The sequence below is a fragment of the Epinephelus lanceolatus genome, chromosome 9, assembly GCF_041903045.1.
Source record: "Epinephelus lanceolatus isolate andai-2023 chromosome 9, ASM4190304v1, whole genome shotgun sequence".
NCBI classification, from domain to species: domain Eukaryota; kingdom Metazoa; phylum Chordata; class Actinopteri; order Perciformes; family Serranidae; genus Epinephelus; species Epinephelus lanceolatus.
In genome coordinates this window covers 23,368,568-23,394,644 of record NC_135742.1, presented here as the reverse complement: position 1 = coordinate 23,394,644, position 26,077 = coordinate 23,368,568, and the positions used below count along the sequence as shown (strand labels likewise).

At 41.2% G+C, this 26,077-nt stretch overlaps 1 protein-coding gene across 3 annotated transcripts in view; it reads right to left on the bottom strand.

Moving 5' to 3' along the window:
* The window catches only part of LOC117252555 (protein prune homolog 2-like), a 57,080-nt gene extending 31,522 nt beyond the window's left edge, over nucleotides 1–25,558 (bottom strand). For all 3 annotated transcript variants that reach the window (XM_033619570.2, XM_033619572.2, XM_033619571.2), the window contains exons 1-6: nucleotides 25,193–25,558; nucleotides 12,526–12,618; nucleotides 7,927–8,129; nucleotides 7,299–7,465; nucleotides 3,076–3,210; nucleotides 2,102–2,190 (exon numbers count right to left, since the gene is read on the bottom strand). In XM_033619570.2, coding sequence (XP_033475461.1) covers nucleotides 2,102–2,190; nucleotides 3,076–3,210; nucleotides 7,299–7,465; nucleotides 7,927–8,129; nucleotides 12,526–12,618; nucleotides 25,193–25,231 — 726 coding nt within the window. In that variant the 5' untranslated portion in view covers nucleotides 25,232–25,558. The remainder of the gene's footprint in view (nucleotides 1–2,101; nucleotides 2,191–3,075; nucleotides 3,211–7,298; nucleotides 7,466–7,926; nucleotides 8,130–12,525; nucleotides 12,619–25,192) is intronic.
* Between the last annotated feature and the right edge of the window lie 519 nt (nucleotides 25,559–26,077).

The following is a 26,077-nucleotide window of genomic DNA, read 5'->3' as shown; positions in this document are numbered from 1 at the left end:
TGGAGGGTCCGCTGGCGACACACAGGCCCCTGGCCATTTATTCTATATTAAGTCTCTAATGGGCCCTCTCTCTCTGTCTCTCTGCGTCTCTGTCTCTCTCCCTCGCTCCTGACACACAGCATGTCGGCACAGCGCTGGTAAAATATGCACAGAAAGTCCGGTGCGCACACACAGACAAAGCCATTCAAATGAATGGTTATTTATTCGCTAAACGAGGATCTGGGTGTTTAATGTTCCTTGGACGTTAGGTAGTTTTCTGGGGGAGGCAGAGCCATACCCCTACGGCTACAGACATCATTTATTTTACACATAGCCTAATACCGCATGCTAGGCAGCTGCTGAGAAAAATGGGCTTTGGAAGTGAAAAGGAGATATAAAAGAAATAATGAATGATTTTTTGGGGGGGGCAGTGGTGGTGATGGGAGGGGGGTGAACACATTAGAAGTTAAAGCGGGGAGAAAAGCAAGGGGTAGGCTTAGAGGCTTAAACACCCTCTGTGTGTGTTTGTGTGTGTGTGTGTGTGCAAATGTGAGGAGGAAGAACAAGACAGCAACAGACATAGAAAAATAGAAAAGTCAACACAAACATTCCACAAACACGTGTGAAAATGTGTGTATGTTTCCGTGTCTGTGTGTGTGTGTGTGTGTGTGTGTGTGCTGGATTTTGGGATATCCGTGGCGAGGCAGGTGATACCTGGTTGTGTGTGAGGCTCTTAGGCCTCCATCTGCATCTCATCCGAATTCAGAACATCACAACATCAGAGGGGCTCCTCTACTTGCATAACAACACCTTCCCAAAGTGACACAGTGCCGGTGTGATGTATTCAAAACAACAAAGCCATTAAAAGTAACTTTTGAAAAAAAGAAACATTGTTTTATTCATTTGTATATTTTTTTTAACCAAAATGTCCACATTTTTTAAAATCTTTTAAAAGACTGAGCAAGTTATCACGAGCTTCTCTGGAAACAACTAACAAGGGAAGCGGACCGCGTTATATTCGGATATAATCACCATGATATATTAAAAAGAACCACTCTGGCTAATGAGGCCATTAATGTAAGTAATAAGTGTATTAATTGGCCAATATTTCTATGTCAGCAGTACACAAGCTTTAAGGATCCACATTTATATAGTTTAACTGTCGTCAAATGGTTAGAAATATCTTATAAAATACAAACTTTAAAGAGTTTCTATTTAATTGTGGGGTAAAATGGACACATTTAAAATGTATCTAATAAAGCTGTAAATTGTAAAGAGGCAGACGGGACATTAACACATTCTCTTTGGACATGTTGTAAATTGTTCTCTTAGCGAAACACTCAAATATACTTTTCTAATAACGCCTTTGAGAAGATCTGGGAACCTACCCCACTAGTTGCTGTCCTAGGTGCCAATTGTGTGTTACCTTTGGCAGACAAGTAAGAAACTATAGCTGTTTAATTTGGTATGGTTGTGGCAAGGAAACGTATTCTACTTATGTGGAAGTCAGACTGCACACCAGATAAGAGAGCTGATGAATGTATTGTATTTAGAAAGGTTAAGGTTTTCCAATAAGAATAATGCCGGATTTATACTTCTGCGTCAAAACAACGCTGTCTCTACGCCGTAGCCTGAAATCTAATTCTCATTTTTCCAGTCCTATGCTCTGTACTTCCCAAACACATGCATTTTTGCTAAAACATAACGATATAAAACACGTCAGTACAAACGGTTTCCTGCATGGCCATGTAGCGTGCCTAGGCAAGCTCTGATGTCCTACTTATACACAGAAGTGTTTTGAATGGTAAGGTTTTAGTGTTTGGGAGACTTGAGTTGTGTGAGAATTTGTAAATGATTGTTTTGATATAGTTTTGCAGGTAAAGTATTCCTTTAATCTTTATTGGGTTTTCCACCTTGTACCGCTGGGCTCAGTTTACCCTTAATTAAAGGAGAGTATTGAACGACCTTCAACATTTAAAGTTTCAGAAAGAAATTATCATATTTTCAAAGAAAAAAAATCCCTGAATGTCATTGGTAATTTAGTTTATATTTTCAACTGATTGAACAGTAATGTAATTTGACATTTTGGGCTTTTTTATTTCTTTTGTAATATAAAACGTACCTCCTTATCTGTGGTCATTGAAGTGAGTGCTATAGTCATCTCTCCATCAGAAAATTCCTTCAGCTCCAGAGTCAGCAGCTGCTCCAAGTCTACATCCAGTCAGCACACACAAACAGACTAACAGTTATATCAAACACACACAAAATAATACAAAACATTTCCACAACAGACACACACAAAAAAACCACAAGCATGAATACTCTTTCCAGAAGTGATACTTGGAAAACATGCCAGTGAGCAAAATGTGACTCTACAGGCACAGAATACCTCAAACTGCAGAGGCAAATTATTACTTTTTGTATTATATTTTTTAATATATAATATAATGATTTTATATTTGTAGAAATTTCCCAGAGCCTTGTTCTATGTGTGTGATGTCCCTATGTCAAGTCTGTGAGTAGAATGGGAACCTCTGGGTGCTGAACATCTCCGACTCCAGTATCCAGTTCTTTCAATACATCCATGGTGATGCCACAAAGACTTCCTGTCTTATTGTTTTTGATCAGACCACTGCAGATGCTTCCTGGCAACTCATTTTCACATTACCAGCCATGACATCTTAAATCTTAATGGTGCAACCTAGTTGAAAAACTCACCAGTTTGAAATAGGCTTGCCGTTTAACTTACAAATTCCCAGTTTGGGCCATTAGGACACTTAAGAGGAATGGGACCATCATTATTTCATTTCTTACACCAGTGCTTTTCATATGACAACTCAAAATGTGTGCCATAAAAAAGTCACTTCACCTGTTGCTGTAGCGTCTGCTATTTGCTTTATACCACAATTTTATGCGTCCTGTATAAGATGACAAATATGATGAAGACGATAGAGAACAATACAATTATTATCTTCATTATTAAACTGCCTGAAGGAGCACCAAGGTTCTATGTCATAGGTAAAGACACAATCCATATAATCCAAGACAGAAGGGTTACACGTCTCCCCATCTCCCCCTGTGTGTTTAAACACACACCTTGTCGCTTCGCCTCATCATGTTGACTTGCAGTGACATCACTCCATTGCTCCAAGGACCTCATAAGCTCCTTCAGTTGTGCTGACCGGCGGCCATGTTTGATCCACAGGGCTTCACTTTGCAGCAGCAATGCCTCTGCAGACACACACAGAAACACGTATGGGTGTGAGTTCATGTAAGTTCAGTCCAGGTTCAAAAACAACATGGCCAATGATGATCAATATATTTGATCAGGTTGTTGATGAATTTCTGCCTTTCAGAAACTCATCAACATATCTGTCCCTCTGTTTTGGTCTTAAGCCAGATTTTTTTGAGTCTCTACTTTATTTAGTTAGTTTACTTTTGTACTCTGAAATGTGACCTTTATATTTATCTGCACTGTAAGCTGTTCCATAGACGTATGGATGCAAATCATTGACTGCCAATACTGGTCAGTAAAAGCAATTTGCTCAATGCCCTTTTAACCTAAACTGGAATCAATAAACAATGATGCTGACTGAAACTTTCCTCTTTTGCCAAACTTTTAATTCAACACAATGTTGCTGTCAGGGACAAGAGAGGAACACAGAAAACTAGTGACCAAAATTTGTGTTGCTTTTGGGAGACTATGTAGGGAAATTCAGGTTAAGATTAGACTTTCTAAATCGTTCTTGGTCTCAAGAACACCTTTTGAAGGTCTTGGTCTTGTCTTGGACTCTACTGCATTTTTAGTCAGTCTTGTCTGGGTCTCACTAGTCTCAAATATCACTAGAATGCCTGAGCAAAAAAGGAGTGTATATATGGCAATAAAAGAGGTTAATGAAGAGGAATCTACTTGTTTTCTGTCGGTGGTTTTATGTGAATGTGGCCTCGTTTTGTGCATACTCAATGTTTATAACTGAGACCCTTGGTCTTGGTCTTGACTTGGTCTCAATCCCTTAAAGTCTTGTGCTGTGTCTCAAATCGCGTACTTCTGTACTTACACTTTATATTTTGAGTGCATAAGTGCGTTCACACTGAGAAGTATGGAAAAAGCAGTGCACTATGAGTCCCTGGATGGTGCACTTAAAACGGTCTAGAAGTTGAGTGTGGAACTATGGACATGTCTTGCCCTCAATGGTCGCCATCTTGGCTACGCAGCGGAAGGGGAGGGACCATTTTTCAAACTGGAAATGGCAGCCGAGGACTGTGCGACCGTGAACGTCGCTGCATTGTACAAATACATGTGTTTTTTGCACTAAGCACCACTATACTGTTGTCGGGTATAAGCCAGCAGTATGTTTATTGGGTTAATTTAGCAGTCTGTAATGATTCGGTACTGCAAAAGATAATGCGAATGCTAATGCTAGTTTGCTAACTAGCTAATTTGCGGTCATCATTTCCGTTAAGTGTTTGGTTTGAGACAACATTACCCTGTTGAAATTCGCACACTACCCCAATAAGTACATAGTGCACGTAGTATACTACATGGAATAGTACTAACGGAAGAATGTGATTTGAGACACACTACCGCTCTTGTCTCGAAACACGCTTAGGATGGTCTTGACTGCATGTTGTATGTACACACTGCCATATCTGACGTACCAAAATTACTAAATCATTAATATTCAATGAATGGCAACAGCATAATTTGTGATTATATGATCATTCAAGCTTTTTTTGGTTCAAATATTTAAGATTTTCTGATATTCATGGTTGAATATTTCCCACTGGTCTCATTTTAAGCAAGACAACTCAAAAAAATATGCAGTTTGTACATAATGTACAGTACAACTGTAGCAAGTTTACTGTGTATTAAAACATGTAAAATAGCCATAAATAACTAATGCCCAGTTCAGTATATAAACCTATAAAAATTCTGTATGTCCTCTGGTAACATTTTTCCTCAGACAGAGTTTATGAGGCTCACTGAGCTGAGCTACTGGCCTCTTTAGGAATCAATGAACCTGAGAATGTAAATGTCCAAAGAGCTTTTACGAAGAAATACGAGACCCTAACTACACACAGTACATCACTCTGCTGCTCTAATCATCTCTCTTCTTCTATCTGTGTCTCTTGACTTAACTTTTCCTCTACCTCCATCCACCTTAATTCACTTTACCTCTATTGGACCATTCTCTGTCTGTTCGTCTTTCTGTAAATCACGGTGAGAGATGGCAGAGAAGAAAAGCAGCAGAGCGTTATTGAACAGGGATCAGTCATGTCTCCTGTCCGACCTTTACACAGCTGCTTAGCATTGACAACTTGGGCACCTGTTTTGGCAGGCTGTAACTGATTTAAACACGCACACACACACACACACACACACACACACTACAAATGTACTACTCCTTCTCTGTTTTATCTCTTGTTTGATCATGCAAGAATTTAAAAGCCTCCCTAAGTAGAGTTCCACTGATGTAGTTTAATTGTTACGATGTAGTAAACATTTAGTATAAGATGTGTATTACTCATTAATATTATTGTTCCCAAGCCAACACAGATACACATATTCTGTAGTAAGACTTTCATTCATACCCACTGGATGACTTTGCACACCTCATATTGCTGCACTTGTGAAGGCTAAGAGGTGTCAGGTTTCAGAAGCAAATCAAACAGTTAGTAGCCCACTTCATCCTAAATGCTGCTTCAGAGGCTTTGCTACCCTCACCAGAATATGGTTCTCTAAAAAAACAATAAATACTTATTGTGGTCATATTTAAAAATACTGAACACATGGGTGCTGATGAGAAAATCTTTTGTGATTAAACTTTATGTGCGTAGAGTGTTGGTGCACATCAGTGTGACCTAGGGGGGGACCGGGGGCATTCCTGCTTGGAATTTTTTTTTTTTTTTTTTTATAAATGCTGCAATTTGGCCATTGATTTTAAATGGACTGCACTTCTATAGTCTTCTGACCACTCACATTCACACACTGGTGGTTGAGGCGACCATACAAGTTGCCACCTGCTACTCAATAACCATTCACACGCACTCACACATCAGTGTAACAGCCACTGTGAGCAATTTGGGGTTCAGTATCTTGCCCAAGAGTACCTCGACATGCGGACTGGAAGAGATGGGGATCGACCCGCCCATCTTCCAATGGGTGGACAACTAGCTCTACCTCCTAAGCCACAGCCACCCCATTTTAGCCTTGGCAAAGGCATCAATTTATGCATGAAAAGTTTAAAATAAAACATTTTACCTTCAAAAAGTATGCTACTAGGGGCCATTAAATACTGGGTTTACTTTGAGTACAAGGAGCATCACTTTCCCTTGCCATAATCCATTGTTTACAACATAAAGCCTTCAATCAGGTGTATGCAAAACGTAAAGCAGAGGTGCTTTTGTGACTCCCCTTTTTTCTTTTCTTTTTATTTATTTATTGTTAATTTGAAGCAAATAACAAAATCCTTGTTTGCGTTAGCAGCAAAACTACGACAATGATGGAACAAATAATTTACTTTGGACAGAAATTCTGTAGATGGAGCTTTTGCATCCATGTATTGTGCAAAATATTGTCAATCAGCAACTTCAGTACAAAAGTATATGTATCAGACTTTGATCTTAAAGCAATATCAGTTGCCAAGGCACTGGTTAAACTTTTGATGTGTAAATGGTTTATAAGGCAGGGGCTAACTAAACCTGCTTCTTCAATAGCTTCCACTTTAGCTTGGTATGGTGATGTCAACATTACTACACAAGACTGGAAATGTATGGAAAAATGCACATGTAATGACAGCGAGTAGTAGACTGACTGGATGTGGAAAAACTGAGACATCGTTGAAATTGCACTTGGTTTCTTAAGACATTTTAGGATTGGAGTTGCTGTTATTTAAAGGTTACGACACAGTGGTTTTACTGGTTTGGCCCACTTGAGACACTCCTGATATAGACACACAGTTTTATCCTCTGGCCCTCCCTACTTCTTGTTATCTCTATTATTTACTCACCTTTTATTCATTTTAAACATTAAGTGATTCCTCTATAATTTCTTTAAACAACCTTTTACTTTTTAAAAATATGGCTACATGACGAAACAGAAGCAACTCAACAGACTAAACTAACTTCAATAAAAAAAGAGTCACAATACGGGACTTTGTGTGTCTTCGGCACTCTTCCTTACTCACACTCACCACCCCTCATCTCTCTCTTTCTCCATCTCTCCTGGTGGGTGTTAAGCGAGTCATGTCAGGGGATTTGTGTGTGTCCTCCTTCATCGCCCCATTACTCCCCCTGGGGGGCGCCTGCGCCTCCCTCACCTCCGAGAGTCTCCCCCAGCGCTGCTCCGATGTGCTCTGCTGCCTCTTGAAGAATCTCCCCGGCGACTGTCGTCACTGCGGACGATGCCCCATCATCCGCTGCTTCCTGCTGCCCGTCGTGATGGACCACTCGCAGGATGCTGGACTCCAAGGTGTGGTACTCAGAGCTAAGAGAGTGAGAAGAGGGGGGTGAAGGAGATGTGGATGGCCGCAGGGGAAGGAGCGATGATTGTGAGGCATTTGCATAAATACAACTCCCCTTTGGGTCATGAGTGATGAACACACGCAGGCCTGAAATACACACCCAAACATATTCACAATCTCATTTTTGCATCAACAAATACAGTCTTCTGAGCCAGAGCCCACTGTGTCCGAATATGTTTGTGGTCTGCAAGTGTGAGTGTGTGTGTGTGTGTGTGTGTGTGTGTGTGTGTGTTTCACTACACTTGTACACACATTAATCAGCGTTGGTCCATTGAAACAAAAATCTTCTTAAATTCACTGAACCCCCTTTCAGGTAAGATTTTAATTACTTCCCTGGTGTCTCATCTATAAAGCAGTTAAAGATTAGCTGAAGTTATCGAGTTACGTGTGCTTTGACATGATTTGCATATGTGAGTGTGTTTACCTGTCAAGCAGTCCATCTCTCAGCAGTGTGAGGGAGAGTTTTCCAGTGTGATGAAGCTTCACAAGGTCTACATCGTCTCTCCAAAGCAGCAAGCTCTCGCAAATTTTTACCCTCCGCAGATACCTCACCGTCTCCCCGGGCAACACAGCGTCACATTGCCGGCGGCAGAGCACCGGCACACACACTCCACCTGAAGCTTCCTTCTGGAGCACACAGTAAATCAAGTCAGAATCAGATTTTCCCACAAAGTTAAGCAATAAGTAGGTTTTATTTGATTTAGGTTTTTAATATAAATTAGTATTTTATTAGATTCTTGCACATACAAGTGCACCAAAGAGTACTCAAATCAGAGAAATTTGTCATTATTTCTTCACGCATCAAGATTTTTCTCCTCCTTCATGCTGATGACTCTGTTATTGCAGGCCGTCTTCATGGATCAGAACACGATCGGGCCCGGTACTGGACGAATTTGTTAATTGGTGTGACAATTGGTGTGTCTTTACTCAACATTAATGTGTCCAAGACCAATAAGATATTTAATGATTTTCGGAGGAGGTACTTTGTGATCAAGGGGGAGTCGGTGGCAGCAGTATTGGGGCACTGTCTTAGATGACAAGCTGACCTTTGATGAGAACACTGACAGCATCTGTAAGAAGGCAAACCAGCGCCAATTCTTTTTAAGGAAGCTGAGGCGTTTCAATGTAGATAGGACTACCATGAAAATGTTCTGTTCTGCTTCTATCGAGTCTGTTCTTTCTTTTAACATCATCTGTTGGTTTGGTACTCTGAGCCTTAAAAACAAGAACAAGTTGGAAAAAGTGGTGAAGTTGTGCTGTAAGATCACTGGTGTTACTTTTAATAACCTACAGCATCTGTACAGAAAGGGTCACCTCTAAAGCTCAGTCTGTTGTCTCAGACTCTCAACATTCCCTTCATGTTGAGTTTCAGATGCTTCCATCAGGGCGGAGGTTTTGCCTCTTTGAATGTAACACTAAGCGTTACAGATCGTCCTTTGTCCCGTCTGCTATCACTTATCTTTACTGGCAGTGACCACCAATTGTCCATGATTTACCCCTGATAGTGTGCGATTATGGATTCTGTGTGTTTGTATTGTATTGTCTGTTTTGTTGTAATCAATGACTACTGTCTGTATCTCGAATTTACCTTATCCTTACTTTACCTTATTATTAGTCCACGTTAATTGAATAATGTTCTGATGATTACATCTTTGCGATATATGCTTGAAATTCTTGAATACTTAAACAAAGTTTTACCACTATAATGACAACATATTTATACACATATACAGCAGGGCTGCCTTCCGAAAGTCAAAGATTCGAATCACCAGTCAGAGACCTCTCAGACGACTGAGGTTCTTCAAGTCCAGCAGTTAGGGAGTTTTTTTTTCTCCCTTTGTCAATCAGTATTCATTGTTCTTCTGGGGACCTTTTCATCCCTGCAGAGTGAGCACTTCCTGGCTTTCACACTACTCTCTGGTACAGGCAGCTGCAGACGCAGACCCATGGTGAGTATAAGTAAGATGGAGGCAGCTGCCCAGAGGAAGAGAGGCTTTGCCCAGTCAAGCTCTGAAATAACATTATCCTCTGCCTTCTTCTTAGAAGTGGTGAATGGATAGCTCACAGCAACTTAATACGATACAGGCTCTGGCTTTTATTTGATATCTAGTGTCAGAAAAAATGATGCTGCACATTTCTGATCCTTCAGTGGTGTAATTAGCATGCATTAGCTCAGAGGGCTAACTGGGCTTGTTTATATGAATGCAGCTGTCACCCTGAATGTCCTGCTGAACCCTGAATAAACTCTAAAACTCTATATGGAAAAAAAGGAACGAAGTTGAGTATTTGCACTGAACAGCCAAATCCAGTAGACTGAGATGATGCTGAGTACAGCCCTTGTTTAAAAGGGGAAGTGGATCAAACTTGCAGCTGAGTAGAACAGATCAATCTCTACAGTGACCTGAGAGGCATTTTCATGGTGCACCATGTTTGAACCTTTTTGGTGCATTTGTTAGATAAATGAGTGATGCAAGGGGATGTACCACACTGCTGTTTAGCATAGGATACAGTTGCCAAAGCAGCACTTTAGCTTGCACTGAATGCCAGCTGCTTTTTATGTTAGTGGTTCACTGGGCAAACAGCCAGATAAAGCCATAACAGAGTTCCCAGTTTTCAAGTGATTGGTACTCTGATGGATGAAGTTTTGGGTAATAGTGCAGTACTCCGAAACAAGAAAAGTAGATTGCAGTGGCTACCACTGTCCATGAAACTTGAACACAAATCAAACAATAATGAGTAAGTACAGACTTGTTTTTATAACTTGATAGCCATAGAAGTACGCTAAACCAGTATGCATACTAAATATGGTCAATTTCTGAGTGTGCCATCTGAGTGTGACACTATTCTCCCACAATGGGATGCACAAAGGAAATGGAGAAGCTGCTCACAGCTGGAAAGAATTAAAATATATTGTGAAGGTCCGGCTTATAAAACAGCATGCTCAAACAGCACAGGAGAGATTTGTACTCACAATCTTCAGACTGTGGAGCAGCGGCAGCTCTCTGGATTGTAAGGTGACATTAATATTTCAATTAAGGTGCAAATTTAGGGGGTTGCTCCACATTTGTGGAGACTCTGAAGATTTTAGCTATTTAATGGATAAATAAATGTATCTCTGAAAGGGTTTGAATTGATTATCTTCTCCATTTAAAGTCGTTTCTTTTAAGTTGAACAAAACCTATCCCTCCTATTACCCCTTCCTATTATTTTTAATGAATTTACTGAATTGACAAATTGTACAAGAGGGTTTAAAAATACTAACTTTAGACAGTGGAGCAGTTTCTCTACCAGCTGAGCTCTCAGGAATCTCAAATGTGATGCTCACAGAGATGAATTAGATGGACGGTTTTAAACGACAACTCAAAACATCTTTATACAGCCTATAACTAGCAGCTGTGTATTTTTAATCATTTTTACTGAATGAGTATTGTATAATTGTATGGTTTTAAACCAGAAATGAGAGCTGATTGTCAAGATTTCGCTTCGATTTCAACTTGCAAAGTTACAACATTGTCCAACAAGGAGGAAACAGAGAACATGTGAGCACAGGTGGTCGAGCTAGCTTGATGGCCAATTGTTCAAATGACTTTTTCATGCTTTTGTTCTGTTGTGTTTTCTTCTTTGGCAGGCTGTTCAAATGACTCTGCAGGTAATAGAGGAGCTGATCATGTGACCCTCACCTGCCTATTATAGTATATCTTCCTTATTAAGACTTTTTATTGGATCATCTGCATACGTTCAGTCAAAATTGTTACATTTTAATGGATAACAACCCCTTAAAATGTAAAACTTTACAACCTAAATTAAAAAACCTCTTAATATATACAACTTCACAGGTGACTATATCCTTATTTGTACCTTAAAGGACCTGAATCTTTTAATGAAGACGCAAATTTTAGGTAAATGAATGCTAATCATGTTTGAAACAAAAGCTGCAATGGTTAAAAAACAAAAAAGGTATGATTTACTCTCTAGGCTTGATGTTAATGTCATGATCCTGGGTTTTGGTTTCATATTCTGTTATCTTGTGGACTTTGTCTCTGAGTTTTCTGTTTGTGTTCCTTATTTGATGCTGTTTAGCTCATATTTAATCTACTTCCTGTTTTATTTTGTAGATTCTCTCCTTGTGTGCCATGTCTGGTTTTACTTCCCGTCTTTGTTTTCCCACCTGTTTTCTGCCACACCTGTCTCGTTAAGTCTTGCCCGGTCCCTGAGTCTTCCTTTCACACCTGTTTTGTATTAGTCTTGTCTGCTCCACCCTGTTGTCAGCCAATCCCTGTTTTCCTCCTTTGCCTATGTCTTCCTCCTTTGCCTATGTCTTCCTTCTCCAGCTGTGTCACAAGGATGAGACACAGCTGGAGAAGGAAGACACAGGCAAAGGAGGAAGACATAGCCAATCCCTGTTTTCCTCCTTTGCCTATGTCTTCCTTCTCCAGCTGTGTCTCATCCTTGTGATTAGTCTTCTGTGTATATATACCTGTGTGTTTCCCTTTGTCCTTTGTCAGTTTGTCTGTGTTCCTTCTGTGTTAATCATTCTTGTCATCTTCATGCATCCATCCCTGGTCTTCATGTCTTTTCCTGGTTGGTTTTAATTTGGATTTTTGTTCTGCTCCCAGATGTTTTTTTTTAGTTGCCTGCCTTTATTTAAAGCTCACCTTTTGTTGAAAACTTAAACCTGCCTGTTGAATCTGCATTTGGGTCCTCTCCTGAACTGGATACCATACCATAACAGTTAAATCATCCCTGTCGACGATAAATCTCAATGCCCCTCACAGACAGAATTCAATACATAGAAACGTATTTCTGTGTTATTTTTTCCTCCAGACTCCACAGAATGAAATTTCACAATTTAGTGTGATAATGATTTTAAAATTATTATTACAAGCAAATTTTGTGGGTCGCTCCATGCCTTTGGACCTTGTAAATTAGTACCTATATGTAAATCTAAACCACTGGAAAAAGCTTGGTTTTCACATGTTTTTAGGTAGAAAACTTGCACACAAACAGGCAGAATTAATGTTACCTGGCTGAGATGCAGTGCTATGCACAGTGTTGCGGCCACAGTGTCAACATCTGGCTCTGGTCCGCCTAAAACAGCATGGATGGGGTCATCTGCCTGGAAACAGATACACACAAACATACATGGTTATTGTTGGCTTCCTCATCTCTAAACATGCTTGACAACACATCATTCAGTGACACTTAATCTCTTTGTTTTCCAGCATCCAACAAAGAAAGCAGGTGGCAGTACTGTACATCACTGTTTGATTTGATAGCTGATGTAACTGTATCACTTGAAACTCCGTGAGCCAGCATGACTGTGTTAGATGACTGCTGCATCTCGAAACCAACAGTATGCATTAATAATGAAATCATGGTGCTGCAAGGTTCAGCTTGTACATGAAAGAGAATAATATACAATATGCACCCCTCACAGGCAATGTAACAGCAAAGCAAAGGTCTTTGTTGGTGAGAGAAACTTTATCACTGCTAACTCAGAGTAACACGCTGTATCAAAGAAGTGACGAGTCCCATTAATTTTACTTAACAATGCAGACAAACCCTCCTCATTTAGGTTAAGTGGACATTAATGACAGCTCCATTACTGAGATTAAACATTCATCTCTGGGTGAAAAAGGCAGAAAATTAAGTTTCTCCCTTCATTTATTGACTCAGACTCTTGATATTAGACTTCAGTATGGCAGCACTGGTATTTAAATACAGGTGTTTCCATAGTGCTACACGGCAGAACACATCAAAAGGTCAGGATGTTCAACATCTGGCAAACATTATAAGAGAAATTTGAATCAGAATGAATCTGAATCAGACTCTAATGACATGCATCGTCATTCATTACACCCACTAAATTAAAAGGAGGCAGTGCAGTCATTTTTGGTAATTGGGTTCAAAATCTTGCTCAACCCTCCCCATCCTGCGCTGGGTGTTCTGTGTCAATATGAAATGTTTTATCTAAAACAGATAAGCTGACTCACCACAAGTACAAGCCTGCCCTGCAGCCTGCACCATTAATCAAGATGCAAAATGTGGATACAATGAATATCCCGTCTATCTGCAGCTCATCTTAATGGGTGTGTAGGATGCTCTGATGGGAGAGGAGCAGTGGAAGGGAAGAAGCAGTTTTACAAAAACAAAGATTGTCAGGGAGCCTTGACAATTTCCTGGCTAGATTCTTGCAGGTAGCCCAAACTGGCAAACCTATGGTCCCAGACTCAGTTGTGTATCCTCTTAAGCCAGTGTTCCCAAGCTGGGGGTCAGGACACCCTAGGGGATCACAAGATAAATCTGAGAGATCACCAAAGAGGTTAATTTTATTTCAGATTTTCCTAGATTTTTTTTGCTTTTTTCATGCAAATTGCTGGAAAATTGTACCTCACTACAACCTATTTAGATAGAACTGCAGGAGAGTTTGTCTGGCTCGGTCATACCTTAAAGCAGTGGTTCTTAACATGGTGGTTGGGTCCCCCAGTGGGGCCACAAGATAAATCTGAGGGGTCATGAGTAAACAGTTTTGGGAGGCAAAAGAATTATTTTTCAGGGTTAATTTTGATAATCAATTACTTTACTTTGTAACACATGATGAGGAGTTAGACAATGACACGGCTTTATTTTCAGGGGTCAAAAGAGAAAAAGGTTGGAAAAAACTGCTTTTTGGATTATTGCAGAAAATAAGCTCTGTGGCAAACAAACGTTTATGGTACTTTAAGAATCAATCCTTTGCTAAGTCCCCCCTGCCCCCGAGACTGGCCAATCATAATGGAGCATCAGGCCAGTTTAGACCAGGGTCTGACAACAACACAGATGTGCTCCTTTGACTCTAATGCAATCGTTTCAGATTTCCTTCATTTTCAGGCTGGTTTTGTGGATTTGGAGCTAAATGTTGTGGCTGGGGCACGTTGTGTATTAATGATACTCGTTACCTGGAGAGGTTGGAAAAAGATATACGTTTCTTCCCTGTTTCAAAACCAAAATCAAACCCTGAAAAGTGTAGGGTTAGCTAGCTAGCTACTGAAGATATAGCCTACTGAATGTATACACATGCTGCTTTTGCTTTTTAATGATTATAACAGTGAAAAAAAAAGACCAACCCTGCTGTACAGGAACCAGTGAAGGGAAGCAGGGACACTTTGCTGATATTCAACCACCTATGTGTCATCACAGTGTGTGCAGATGAACGTTGCTTGACCTCCGGCGGTGAAGGTCCAGGTGCTGGTAGTGGCATGGGAGCGAAGCCAAACATCTGCATCTGCACACACTGTGATGCCACACAGCTGGTGCAGTATCGGTGAAGTTTCCCTTTATATTCATTGTCTTGTGTGTCGATCAGCAGTGATGTGGTGGTTCACTTTTACACTGTGATCTGTAGCCTATAGTTCGGCTTTAGCTTCTAACTATCTTTGTCTTTTTAACCTGTTGTTGCTGCTGAGTCATCCTGGATATATCCTTCAAACACAGACTGTAGACCCCTCTGTCTGCTTCTCTCTGGAATCACTCTTTCATTTTTCCAAAAATATTATAATATTTCTTCAGGGAGTCCAGTTGGTTACAGTGTGGGCTCCCTGCTTACTCTGACAGCTTGTCAAACCATCACAAAGGGGCAAGATTATCTTCACAAATAAACAGCACGTTTATGATTTATGAAGCCTAAATGCAATCGCAGAAATAAAAAACTAAACTATAAACAAACTACACCACTGTCCCGACAACATCCCCACCACAATGAGGTGGATGATGTTCTGTAGTCTCATTTAGCCACTTGTTAGCAAATGCCTTTTCAAAGACATAAAAGCATTAAAATTCATGATTGGGGTATTAACTGATGTATTTTATGTCTTAGAACACGTACAAGTCTCTTGAGCTTGTGTTAACCACAGACCTTATTTCAGGCATCTAACCAAAAATACATTAAAAAAAAAAACAACCATTGCCTTTGAGACGAGGGAACTGGGAGGGCTAAAATGCTAACTCACTTCTGGGTTTAAGGACTCATTCCTGGAGCACTCTATTAAGGAATGGTCTAGCCTGCTGATATATAACTTCCCTGTCTACATGTGCAGTTGGATAGCTGCTGACTGAACAGCCTTCTCTTGTGGACAATCTGCTGGCTAGACGTTATTGAATGAAGATGCATGGTGTTTGAGTTTCAAGCCAGTTCCACAAGATGCTTTACATCTTAAAACAAAGACGACACAGTGTTATCTGTGATGGATTGACTATTGACACAATTAATGGAAGTCAATGGCTGCCTTGGTGTGCATTGGAAAATGCTCAGCAGCGGTGTTAATGTGTAATTAATGGGTTAAAACATTCAAAGCATGTTTTTTTGAGCCCCACAGACTGTAATAATTTTTTAACTCTTATTCAATAGAGTAATGCTTTCTCAAATATCACCCTGGATGCTGAGCTAATGCTTCGCACATTTGTTGACCTGTCAAATATATAATGGAGTCTGGTGATTTAATGGTGTTTAATGCTGGGGATACACCAATAAAGTACTGGTAATAATGCATAGGAAATAGAGTTGGTGTCTTGTTTCTGTTCAAAGGGCCCATTGGATAAAAGAAATGAGGGGAGAAGAAATGAGAGACCAAAGCACAGAGAGGCAGGGGAGGAGGAGGGAGGTTAGGGGCCGTTGATTACACTCAGAATGAGAGAGGAAGGAGGGCAATGAGCTTATGAAAAAGAGGGCTGAAATACAGGGAGTGTGGGCAGCAGATTGATAAGTCAAACATGTAGAGGAGGTGGGGGAAGGGGAACAGGAAAGACATGGGGGACAGACAGGTGAAAAACTGTGATAGGGAGAAGAAAGGGAGAGACGGAGGAAGAAATTAGATAAGAGAGAGTGAAGATGAGAGAGGCAAAGAAGTGGAAAGGGTGGGAGAAAGAACACTATGAAGAGGAAAGAGGAGAAGGTGTGTGTGAGAGAGAAGGAGAGGAGGGAGGAGGTCTGCAGCCAGGCCCTTCATCGGAGGGCGAGAGAAGGAGAATAAATCAATACTAGATAGCCAGAGAAAGGAAGCGATGCATTAGCAGGAGAAAAGGCCACTCAGTGTCTGTTCTACTGCAGCGGGAGAACATAGGTGTGTGCGTGCCTGTGTGTGTGTGTGTGTACGAGCATGCATCGGCCATCTGATATCCTTCAATCTGAGTGCTCTCCCTCTGAGCTCTATCTCCCAGTCTCACCACATTCAGCCTCTCCTCTCCTCTCCTCTCCTCTCCTCTCCTCTCCTCTGCGTTTGGTCATTGCAAACCAGCTTTGGAGTATATTATGAATCTACTCTGGATGCCCTGCTGCCTTAATTTGTATTTTCCGCCAAATATCATTCCGAAATGAGGAGATTTACTCGCTTACAGTAATTGCTCCTTGCATAAAAGCAGTGGGGCAGTTAAATACAACCTTTGAATGTACTCTGAAACAGTAAATGTTTTTATTTCTGGAGCCTGTCCCACCAGGCGCATTCGATTCAAACAAATCAAATGCAGACATGTCAGCTAATCATATGGGAGTTTGAATTTCATCAGAATGCATGTCCCTGGACACAAAAATGAAGCACCCAGATGAGACACTGTTAAAACAGGCTGAGTATAAAACACACACACAAGGACCCCAGAATGAGAGGCAATGCTGTATAGTGACATTAGCTGCGTCTCAATTCAGGGGCTTCAGCCTTTGAAGGACGTGGCCTTCTCGGTCGACGTCGGCCACGTGACAAGATCCTATCAGCCAAGCCGAACAGTCTCTGAAATGGGACGGTCTGGTCTGCAGAGGATTTCCTGGTTGCATCACCAGTTGTTCTCGCTCTGACCTGTTGACGCTCCTGTTACCTAGCAACCAGCTGCACTTGACGAAAGAAGGAGTAAGCTAGTAAGTTAGTTAGCCCTAAATCATGGACCCAGAGATTGTTATTTTATATATAAATATATATATATACAGTACAGGCCAAAAGTTTGGACACACCTTCTCATTCAATGCGTTTTCTTTATTTTCATGACTATTTACATTGTAGATTCTCACTGAAGGCATCAAAACTATGAATGAACACATGTGGAGTTATGTACTGAACAAAAAAAGGTGAAATAACTGAAAACATGTTTTATATTCTAGTTTCTTCAAAATAGCCACCCTTTGCTCTGATTACTGCTTTGCACACTCTTGGCATTCTCTCCATGAGCTTCAAGAGGTAGTCACCTGAAATGGTTTTCCAACAGTCTTGAAGGAGTTCCCAGAGGTGTTTAGCACTTGTTGGCCCCTTTGCCTTCACTCTGCGGTCCAGCTCACCCCAAACCATCTCAATTGGGTTCAGGTCCGGTGACTGTGGAGGCCAGGTCATCTGCCACAGCACTCCATCACTCTCCTTCTTGGTCAAATAGCCCTTACACAGCCTGGAGGTGTGTTTGGGGTCATTGTCCTGTTGAAAAATAAATGATTGTCCAACTAAATGCAAACCGGATGGGATGGCATGTCGCTGCAGGATGCTGTGGTAGCCATGCTGGTTCAGTGTGCCTTCAATTTTGAATAAATCCCCAACAGTGTCACCAGCAAAACACCCCCACACCATCACACCTCCTCCTCCATGCTTCACAGTGGGAACCAGGCATGTGGAATCCATCCGTTCACCTTTTCTGCGTCTCACAAAGACACGGCGGTTGGAACCAAAGATCTCAAATTTGGACTCATCAGACCAAAGCACAGATTTCCACTGGTCTAATGTCCATTCCTTGTGTTTCTTGGCCCAAACAAATCTCTTCTGCTTGTTGCCTCTCCTTAGCAGTGGTTTCCTAGCAGCTATTTGACCATGAAGGCCTGATTCGCGCAGTCTCCTCTTAACAGTTGTTCTAGAGATGGGTCTGCTGCTAGAACTCTGTGTGGCATTCATCTGGTCTCTGATCTGAGCTGCTGTTAACTTGCGATTTCTGAGGCTGGTGACTCGGATGAACTTATCCTCAGAAGCAGAGGTGACTCTTGGTCTTCCTTTCCTGGGTCGGTCCTCATGTGTGCCAGTTTGGTTGTAGCGCTTGATGGTTTTTGCGACTCCACTTGGGGACACATTTAAAGTTTTTGCAATTTTCCGGACTGACTGACCTTCATGTCTTAAAGTAATGATGGCCACTCGTTTTTCTTTAGTTAGCTGATTGGTTCTTGCCATAATATGAATTTTAACAGTTGTCCAATAGGGCTGTCGGCTGTGTATTAACCTGACTTCTGCACAACACAACTGATGGTCCCAACCCCACTGATAAAGCAAGAAATTCCACTAATTAACCCTGATAAGGCACACCTGTGAAGTGGAAACCATTTCAGGTGACTACCTCTTGAAGCTCATGGAGAGAATGCCAAGAGTGTGCAAAGCAGTAATCAGAGCAAAGGGTGGCTATTTTGAAGAAACTAGAATATAAAACATGTTTTCAGTTATTTCACCTTTTTTTGTTAAGTACATAATTCCACACGTGTTCATTCATAGTTTTGATGCCTTCAGTGAGAATCTACAATGTAAATAGTCATGAAAATAAAGAAAACGCATTGAATGAGAAGGTGTGTCCAAACTTTTGGCCTGTACTGTATATATATATATTTTATTTAATACTTGAGGAGATGATTCTTCGCTGGAGACACCACCGTTTGATATATTTCCAGCTGATGGACCGTTTTCAGGTCAACTTATTAAATTAAGATTGTTTAAGCTGTGTGCTTTTATCTTATAGTAATGTTCACAACAGTTAACTGTTAGCTAGTTAACAACTGTTAGTTAACTTAACTTAATATATAATCGTCACCAGCGCGCAATACATCTTGGGATAGGCTGGGCCATGAAGGATTCAACCATTGCATCCTTCAAATTCTGGAAAAGAAGGCTGCATCTCTCTGCCGCTTTTGAAGGAACCTTCAAAATGGGACGGCCTTGGTCACCCTGATGTGATGCAACCGGTCTAGATGCAGCCTTTGAAAGCTGCAGCCCCTGAATTGAGACACAGCTTGTGTCAACCAGGGTTGGGTACTGGTAACATTTGAACCAATACTGGTACCAGTACTTGGAACTGGGTACTGGTACCCAGTGGTACTTTTTTTTTGGTACTTAACTCTTTCTGTAATAACAAAAATGTAATTTTTTGAACAGGCTGCAGGGGTGAAATTGTCTCTTTCTCTCTGTACTCTGCACCAGTCAACATGCAATTCTGCTTCTTGACTCTTTTGTAATCACACATAGAGCTAATCTTTTGTCTCTGTTTATCTGTCTGCTTGTGTGTGTGTCTCCTCATCTCTCTCGCTCTCTGTTTGCATACACCTGACAAATATGTAGGGCTGGCCAATTAATCAAAAATTAATCGGAACCGACATCAGAACCTCTAATCGACATAATCTTGCCCATGTCAGTGATTTTTTTTTTTTAATTTTCTAAATTCTTTTTATACTTTCCTAACTGTGTGTGTTCATGTACTGTCCCCTTAACAACGTACTGCTGCATGTAAAGTCACGTGATTCCGCCTCGTCCAGTTTGTGACACGGAGACAACACGGAGGAGAAGTCAAACACTGAGCCAACTGAGCAACTTGAGCAGCTTGTTCCAAAGAGAAATGTTTCGTCCCTCATTTGGACACATTGTGGCTTTGGTGAGGATGACGTTGAACAGAAAGAAATCAAATGTATACACTGCAGAAAAAACATTTCAGCAACCAAAGGTAATACCACCAACTTGTTTCAGCACTTGGAGCACAATCACGTTACCGAATATGAACATAAAACCAACTGACATAAAATAGACCAGACACTGAAACCATCGCCGCAGATCGTGGGCCAGCTACAGAGTAGCTTCAGGGCATTTGGGGCTCTCTGCTACCAAAAATTGGCACTAATGGATTTATGGTGCACGGTAGTAATGACATGATTCAGACAGTACACCTAAAGCAGTAGTTGATAAATTTTAGAAAAACATTCTTCATATTTGCTTTAACTTTCACTATATTCACACAGCACTAAATGAAAAAAATAATCTGTGAAAAATTTATATTCCTCGACTTTGTTGCCTTGTGGCACTTCTAATGAACAAAAACAACCAATCAGACCCATGAAGTCTCGAACACAACTGTCATTCACGTCAATCACAGCTCGTTAACTGTGGTCAAACTGTCAAACTAAGCAGCGCTGATTAAATATGAATCAAGATTTTGTTACTGCATTGCCTATTTCTCACCTCAAATATTTTCAGAAACATAATGTATAAGCAACTTACTGTATTATTCATTCAGTCATTTTCTGTGACCGCTTAGCCTGTTGGGGGTCACAGGGGGGCTGGAGCCTATCCCAGCTGACATTGGGCAAGAGGCGGGGTACATTCTGGACAAGTTGCAAGACTATCATAGGGCTGACACAAAGAGACAGACAACCATTCACACTCACAATCACACAGTCACCAGTTAACCTAGCCAGCATGTCTTTGGATGGTGGGAGGAAGCCGTAGTACCTGGAGAAAACACACTATGACATGGGGAGAACACAGACTCCGCACAGAGGGGCTCCTCCACCTTGGGTTTGAACAAGGAACCCTCTTGCTGTGAAGCGACAACGCTAACCACTGCACCCCTATGCCAACCACTAATTGTATTACATTAATAAAAAACTACGATTTATGTGGAATATGCTCAGTGAACAAATCACAGTTTTCCATGTGATGATTTTCCATGTTTTCTTTATTTCCTTTTGGTTCACTCGTGCTATAAAAGCTTTATAAATGATTGCACTTCCTGTAGCCAACCTTCCTTTTCACAGTAGGAATGCCTAGAAGACAGCAAAGACAATTTGGACCTCTTTAATCTAGCAATTTGTTTTACGTCACAGCTATTATGTGTTGGAGTAAATACTTATTGGGATGAGTGGTGACAAATGTTGGCTCACCCTCGACTCACAAAGGGTTTGAAAATTACCTATTCAACTTTGGAATTATCAGTTTTTGGTACAAAGCACAAAGCTAAGAATCAAAGTGGTCCTAAAAAATGATTTTCAGGTGTTTGTGTGTGTGGGTGGGTGTATTAGTGTGCAGACTGAGAAGGACAGATGGTGGATGTCCACTCAGCACATTGCTTCAACTCTATGCCAAATGATGGGAGAGTGAAGGAGGGAGAGCCGTGGAGCTACACAGAGAAAAACTGAGTGCGAGAGAAAGATAGGTTCAGTGAGCGCTAAGAGCCGGGCCAATTAGAGGTATGGATGTCCTGGACGGTGGCCATACGGAGAGTAAAGAGAGATAGAGGGGGAGAATGACAGAAAGTGGTCAGCAAAACAGCCACTCATCAAAGTTTATAATGGAGCGCTGGGAGATGGAGATATAGTGTTTGTGTGCATGTGTGTGTGTGCGCATGGGAGAGAAATGGTTGATAATCATGACATGTGTTACACTTTATCTGCAACCTCCATGACACTCATCAGTTGCCCTCCTTATCACTCAATTACCCCGCTGTGCTCTGATCTGCGGATTTGCTTCTTTGATCTTCTCTTCTCCTCAGCTTTCCCCTTCATTTATGTGAAGTACATCCCAGATAAAAGCTCTTATCCTCTTTAAATTTAATTCCAGACAGGCTGTTTATGTGCATGTTTGTATTGTGCCGACAGACACCTGTTTACATGAATAAACTGAATATTCTGAATACTGTAGCATGGCTGAAAATATAATTAATAAAGAGATTAAAGCAAACACAAGCCTGTATCCTGGGTACCATATAGCCTATGAGATGTAGTAACAGCATAGTGGTGCACATATCAACACATTTTCTCTAGTGTCCCTTTAACTGAACAAAAATTTCATCATGTTTATGTTCATTATGTCCTATTTTAGAATTTCCCAACTCCAAAAGCATGTTTTACTATTATTTGCCACTAGGGGTGTAACAATAACCTACATCATGCAGGGTCGATATATCAATACAGAGCTCTACAATCCAGTATCATTGCTGCAAAGTGAAAACACTGATACCTATTGTCACCTTCAAGGTATATTTTATCTAATTTTGAAATTTACATGGCACGTCTGTGTCACCATTTTCATCCAAGTGCATCTCCTTCCCAAACATTCAAGCAGTGCTAGCGGCCTAGTGTCAGGCAGACAATGGTGAGCAGCCAAGAAAGAGACAATGAGGACATTTGCTGATATCATCTAACATCAACCACAGGCCCCTGAATTAAATCAAAATCATATCGTGGCAGACTTTGTGATATCAGCATATTGTATCGTTGTCTAAAGAATCAATATCATGTCATATCGTGATGAGATTTGTGAATTTCACTGCTATTCACTACTGACTTTTGTACACATGAGCACCATCACCATCGTCTGGCCAGGAAGTACTTTGACATGCTCAGACAATGTATGTACCTTTGTCTGCTGATGGAAATCATGTGACACTATCTAAAGCTCAAAGAACTGCCATTTCAAAGTTCAGAATTGATGTCCTGAAAGAAATACTTCATACTACAAAATGACCATTTATAAATCAGTTTATCATGCTGTGTCACATTAAATTCTAAAAGAAAACTTTTAAGTATGATTCCATGGAAAATGGCCAACACATTGATCTGCCGACGTTTAACAACAGCAAAACTATTCAAAACATCCATTAACAAACTCTCACATGACCTGTGTAGTATAATCTATGTCTCATTTACCCAGTTATATGCTCAGTGCTTCACAAAAACATGCATTTTCACAAAAATTACTATTTAAACCTGAAGTAAAAGTGAAACTCATCTATCCTCTCTTCAAAGCCAGACTCCATGACAAGTGTTTGAGAAGCACTGAGCATACAACTGGATAAATGAGACTTGGATTACACTGCACAAGTTGTGTGAGAGTTTGTAAACGGACGTTTTGATATAGTTTTGCTGCTGCTGAATATGATCCACAGTCAATGAATAACTCAATACGTTTGCTGTTTTCTTCACAAATTCAAGGTAACAGCATAACTCACTGATATACAAATGTCACTGTGTAGGTGAAGTATTTCTTAAAGAAGTGAGCTTCACTTCTGAACCTTTGAAATGGAAACTGACAAAACACTCTCACCTTAAAGTCCATTCAATAGCTTTTCTTAGAGCTTTTGATCATATCACATTATCTTCTCCAACAGACAAAGGATCATACATTGTATGAGCATGTCAAAGACCAAACTGCACATTTCCTGGCTATTCCTTTAAAGTACTCTAAAAAGGGAGCATCTATGACAACTGGGCAAAGACCCTTAAATGTCTAATATGTCAGAGAACTGATAACAACATGGCGGTATCCATGGAAGAGAACCCACTCTGTATGTAGACATGAGCAACTCATTCTAAGGTAACAAAAACACAACACTTATTTTCAGGTAATTATTAAGCAACGATAGTTATGAATATTAGATACCATCTCTGCCTATGATGTCCCAAAATCCTACACACTGGACCTTTAAAGTGAGATTGTTTTGTCAGCTATGGGGAATGTTAATGATGGGATTTTCCCTGTTAACTCTGAAGAGGGACAATATTGCCCATAGAGGACTTGCAAGAAGTTGGGATTCAGCAGTAGGAAAACATAAGTAAATCATGTGTGAATGTACATGTGTAAATATTTTTCATATCTGATTGTGGATGTATGAATGTGTTCTCCCACTCCTTTCTTATGCATAAAAAACAGCACCATTACAGCACAATAACCAAAAACAGTACTATTACTATGAATAAGACACTGAACAATAGTGTGTGCATGCTCTTCAGTGGCTAACAGAGTTATTCCTGATCAATTCCTGACATTGACAGGTGCCTGGACATGTTGTATACTCCTCAAATGAAAAACAAAGGGTATCTAACTCAGCCAAAATACAAATGCCCAACGTGCAGCTGTGCCAAATATCAAAGGAACACTGAGTCATCACAAATGCTCTTTGAGAATATACTGTATGCCCTCACGGCTCAGAACCTCTGAAAGGTACCATCATGGCCGAGCACTGCAACTGATAATGTGGTCATGCCATTTAAACAAGCACATACAGAAAGAGCAGTCTCAGGGGCCCTATAGCTCATGGCCTCAAGGCATGTGCATCATCCATGAAAGACTCTCCTGATGTGAATGTCTGCGCAAATGTTGCAGGTATCCCTGACAGACTGACTGTACACAGGGCAGAAATGTAAAAACAACTGAACTACATATCTATAATCTCCAACAATATGCAAATATGTGTGCCCCACAGGCTCCACAGCCATTTAGTCTATATAAATTAGGTTGTTTAGTATTTGCATGAGGCTTTTTTTTAATGTGTGAACAGATATTTAGTCCTGGATCAAATGCAAATCATGAGTCAGTATCTGCAGAGCAACCAGATAGCAGGGAAGGACAGCCTCTGGCTAAACTTGTTGATGTCACGCCTCCCCCTCATTAGAGATCAGCTTCTCATTCAAATTCACACACTGATGTTCCTGTAAACACAACGAGCTTATTGTATGGGGCCAAACACGCCTTCCTTTTCCCCTGTGCTGTCATATTGTCGATCTACAGGTGCTTGGGGGACCGAAGGGACATGAGAGGCTTTTGCCGTGCGCTTTTTCAGCAACAGGAACGCAGCCTGTAGCACGGCAGCATCAGACTCTCCGTCATGGTCTCATTCATTACACCCACAACCTGGTGTTATAACGCTGAAGGCTCTCAACTCACCCCGAGTCTGCTCTGGACCCTCCGCAAATACTCTTCCATGTCGGCCTGCGTCGCTACGGCGTCGCTGCAGCTCTCTCCATAGACCAAGTTTCGGCAGTAAGGCTGCTGATGCGTGTGTATATGTATGTGTGTGTGTTTTTTTCTCTCTCTCTCTCTCTCTCTCTCTCTCTCTCCGCTTCCGAGTCCCCCGCTGCGCTCGCACTGCAGCACTCTCTGCTGCTGTGTGTGCCGTCGGTCCTCCCCTTCTCTACGGGGTGAACCCACAACACCGAGCAGTGGGTGTGACGGCAGGAAGAGGAGATCCGACGGTGGCGCGCTCGGTGATTCAACCGCGCTCCCTGCGGTAGGGAGCCCCCCCAACCGTCCCCCACATACACACACACACACACACATATCCTATACCGTACATAGCCTCGGCGTCCACCAATGACACAACGTGGTGAATGATGTAGCCTATATAATAGCGCTCCAGCACCACGGACAGCACAATTTCATTGCCAGCGGCTGTAGCGTTGGTTTCAGCACATGCATGTCTGTATTTTGGTGTGTGCCGCAATTTTCACACATTTTTTCCATTTTGCCGCAATGTGATGAAAACCAGTGCCAGAACCAAAGTGCACTGCGATGCCTTTCTGGACCGTGAGTGTGACAGGAAGCACTTTAATTAATCTGTGAGAAAACAGAGAACACACCAAGACAGAGGGTATCCCCCCCCCCCCCCCTCCCCCCCAAACACACACACACACAGAATAGACATATCATAGAAAGCCAGCCAGCCCTGGAACTTTAATATTTAAAATGGACAAGGCATTTATCACTGGGTCAGGGTGCCACTGGATTTATCCCTTTACATAGTAGTCTATCTATCTATCTATCTATCTATCT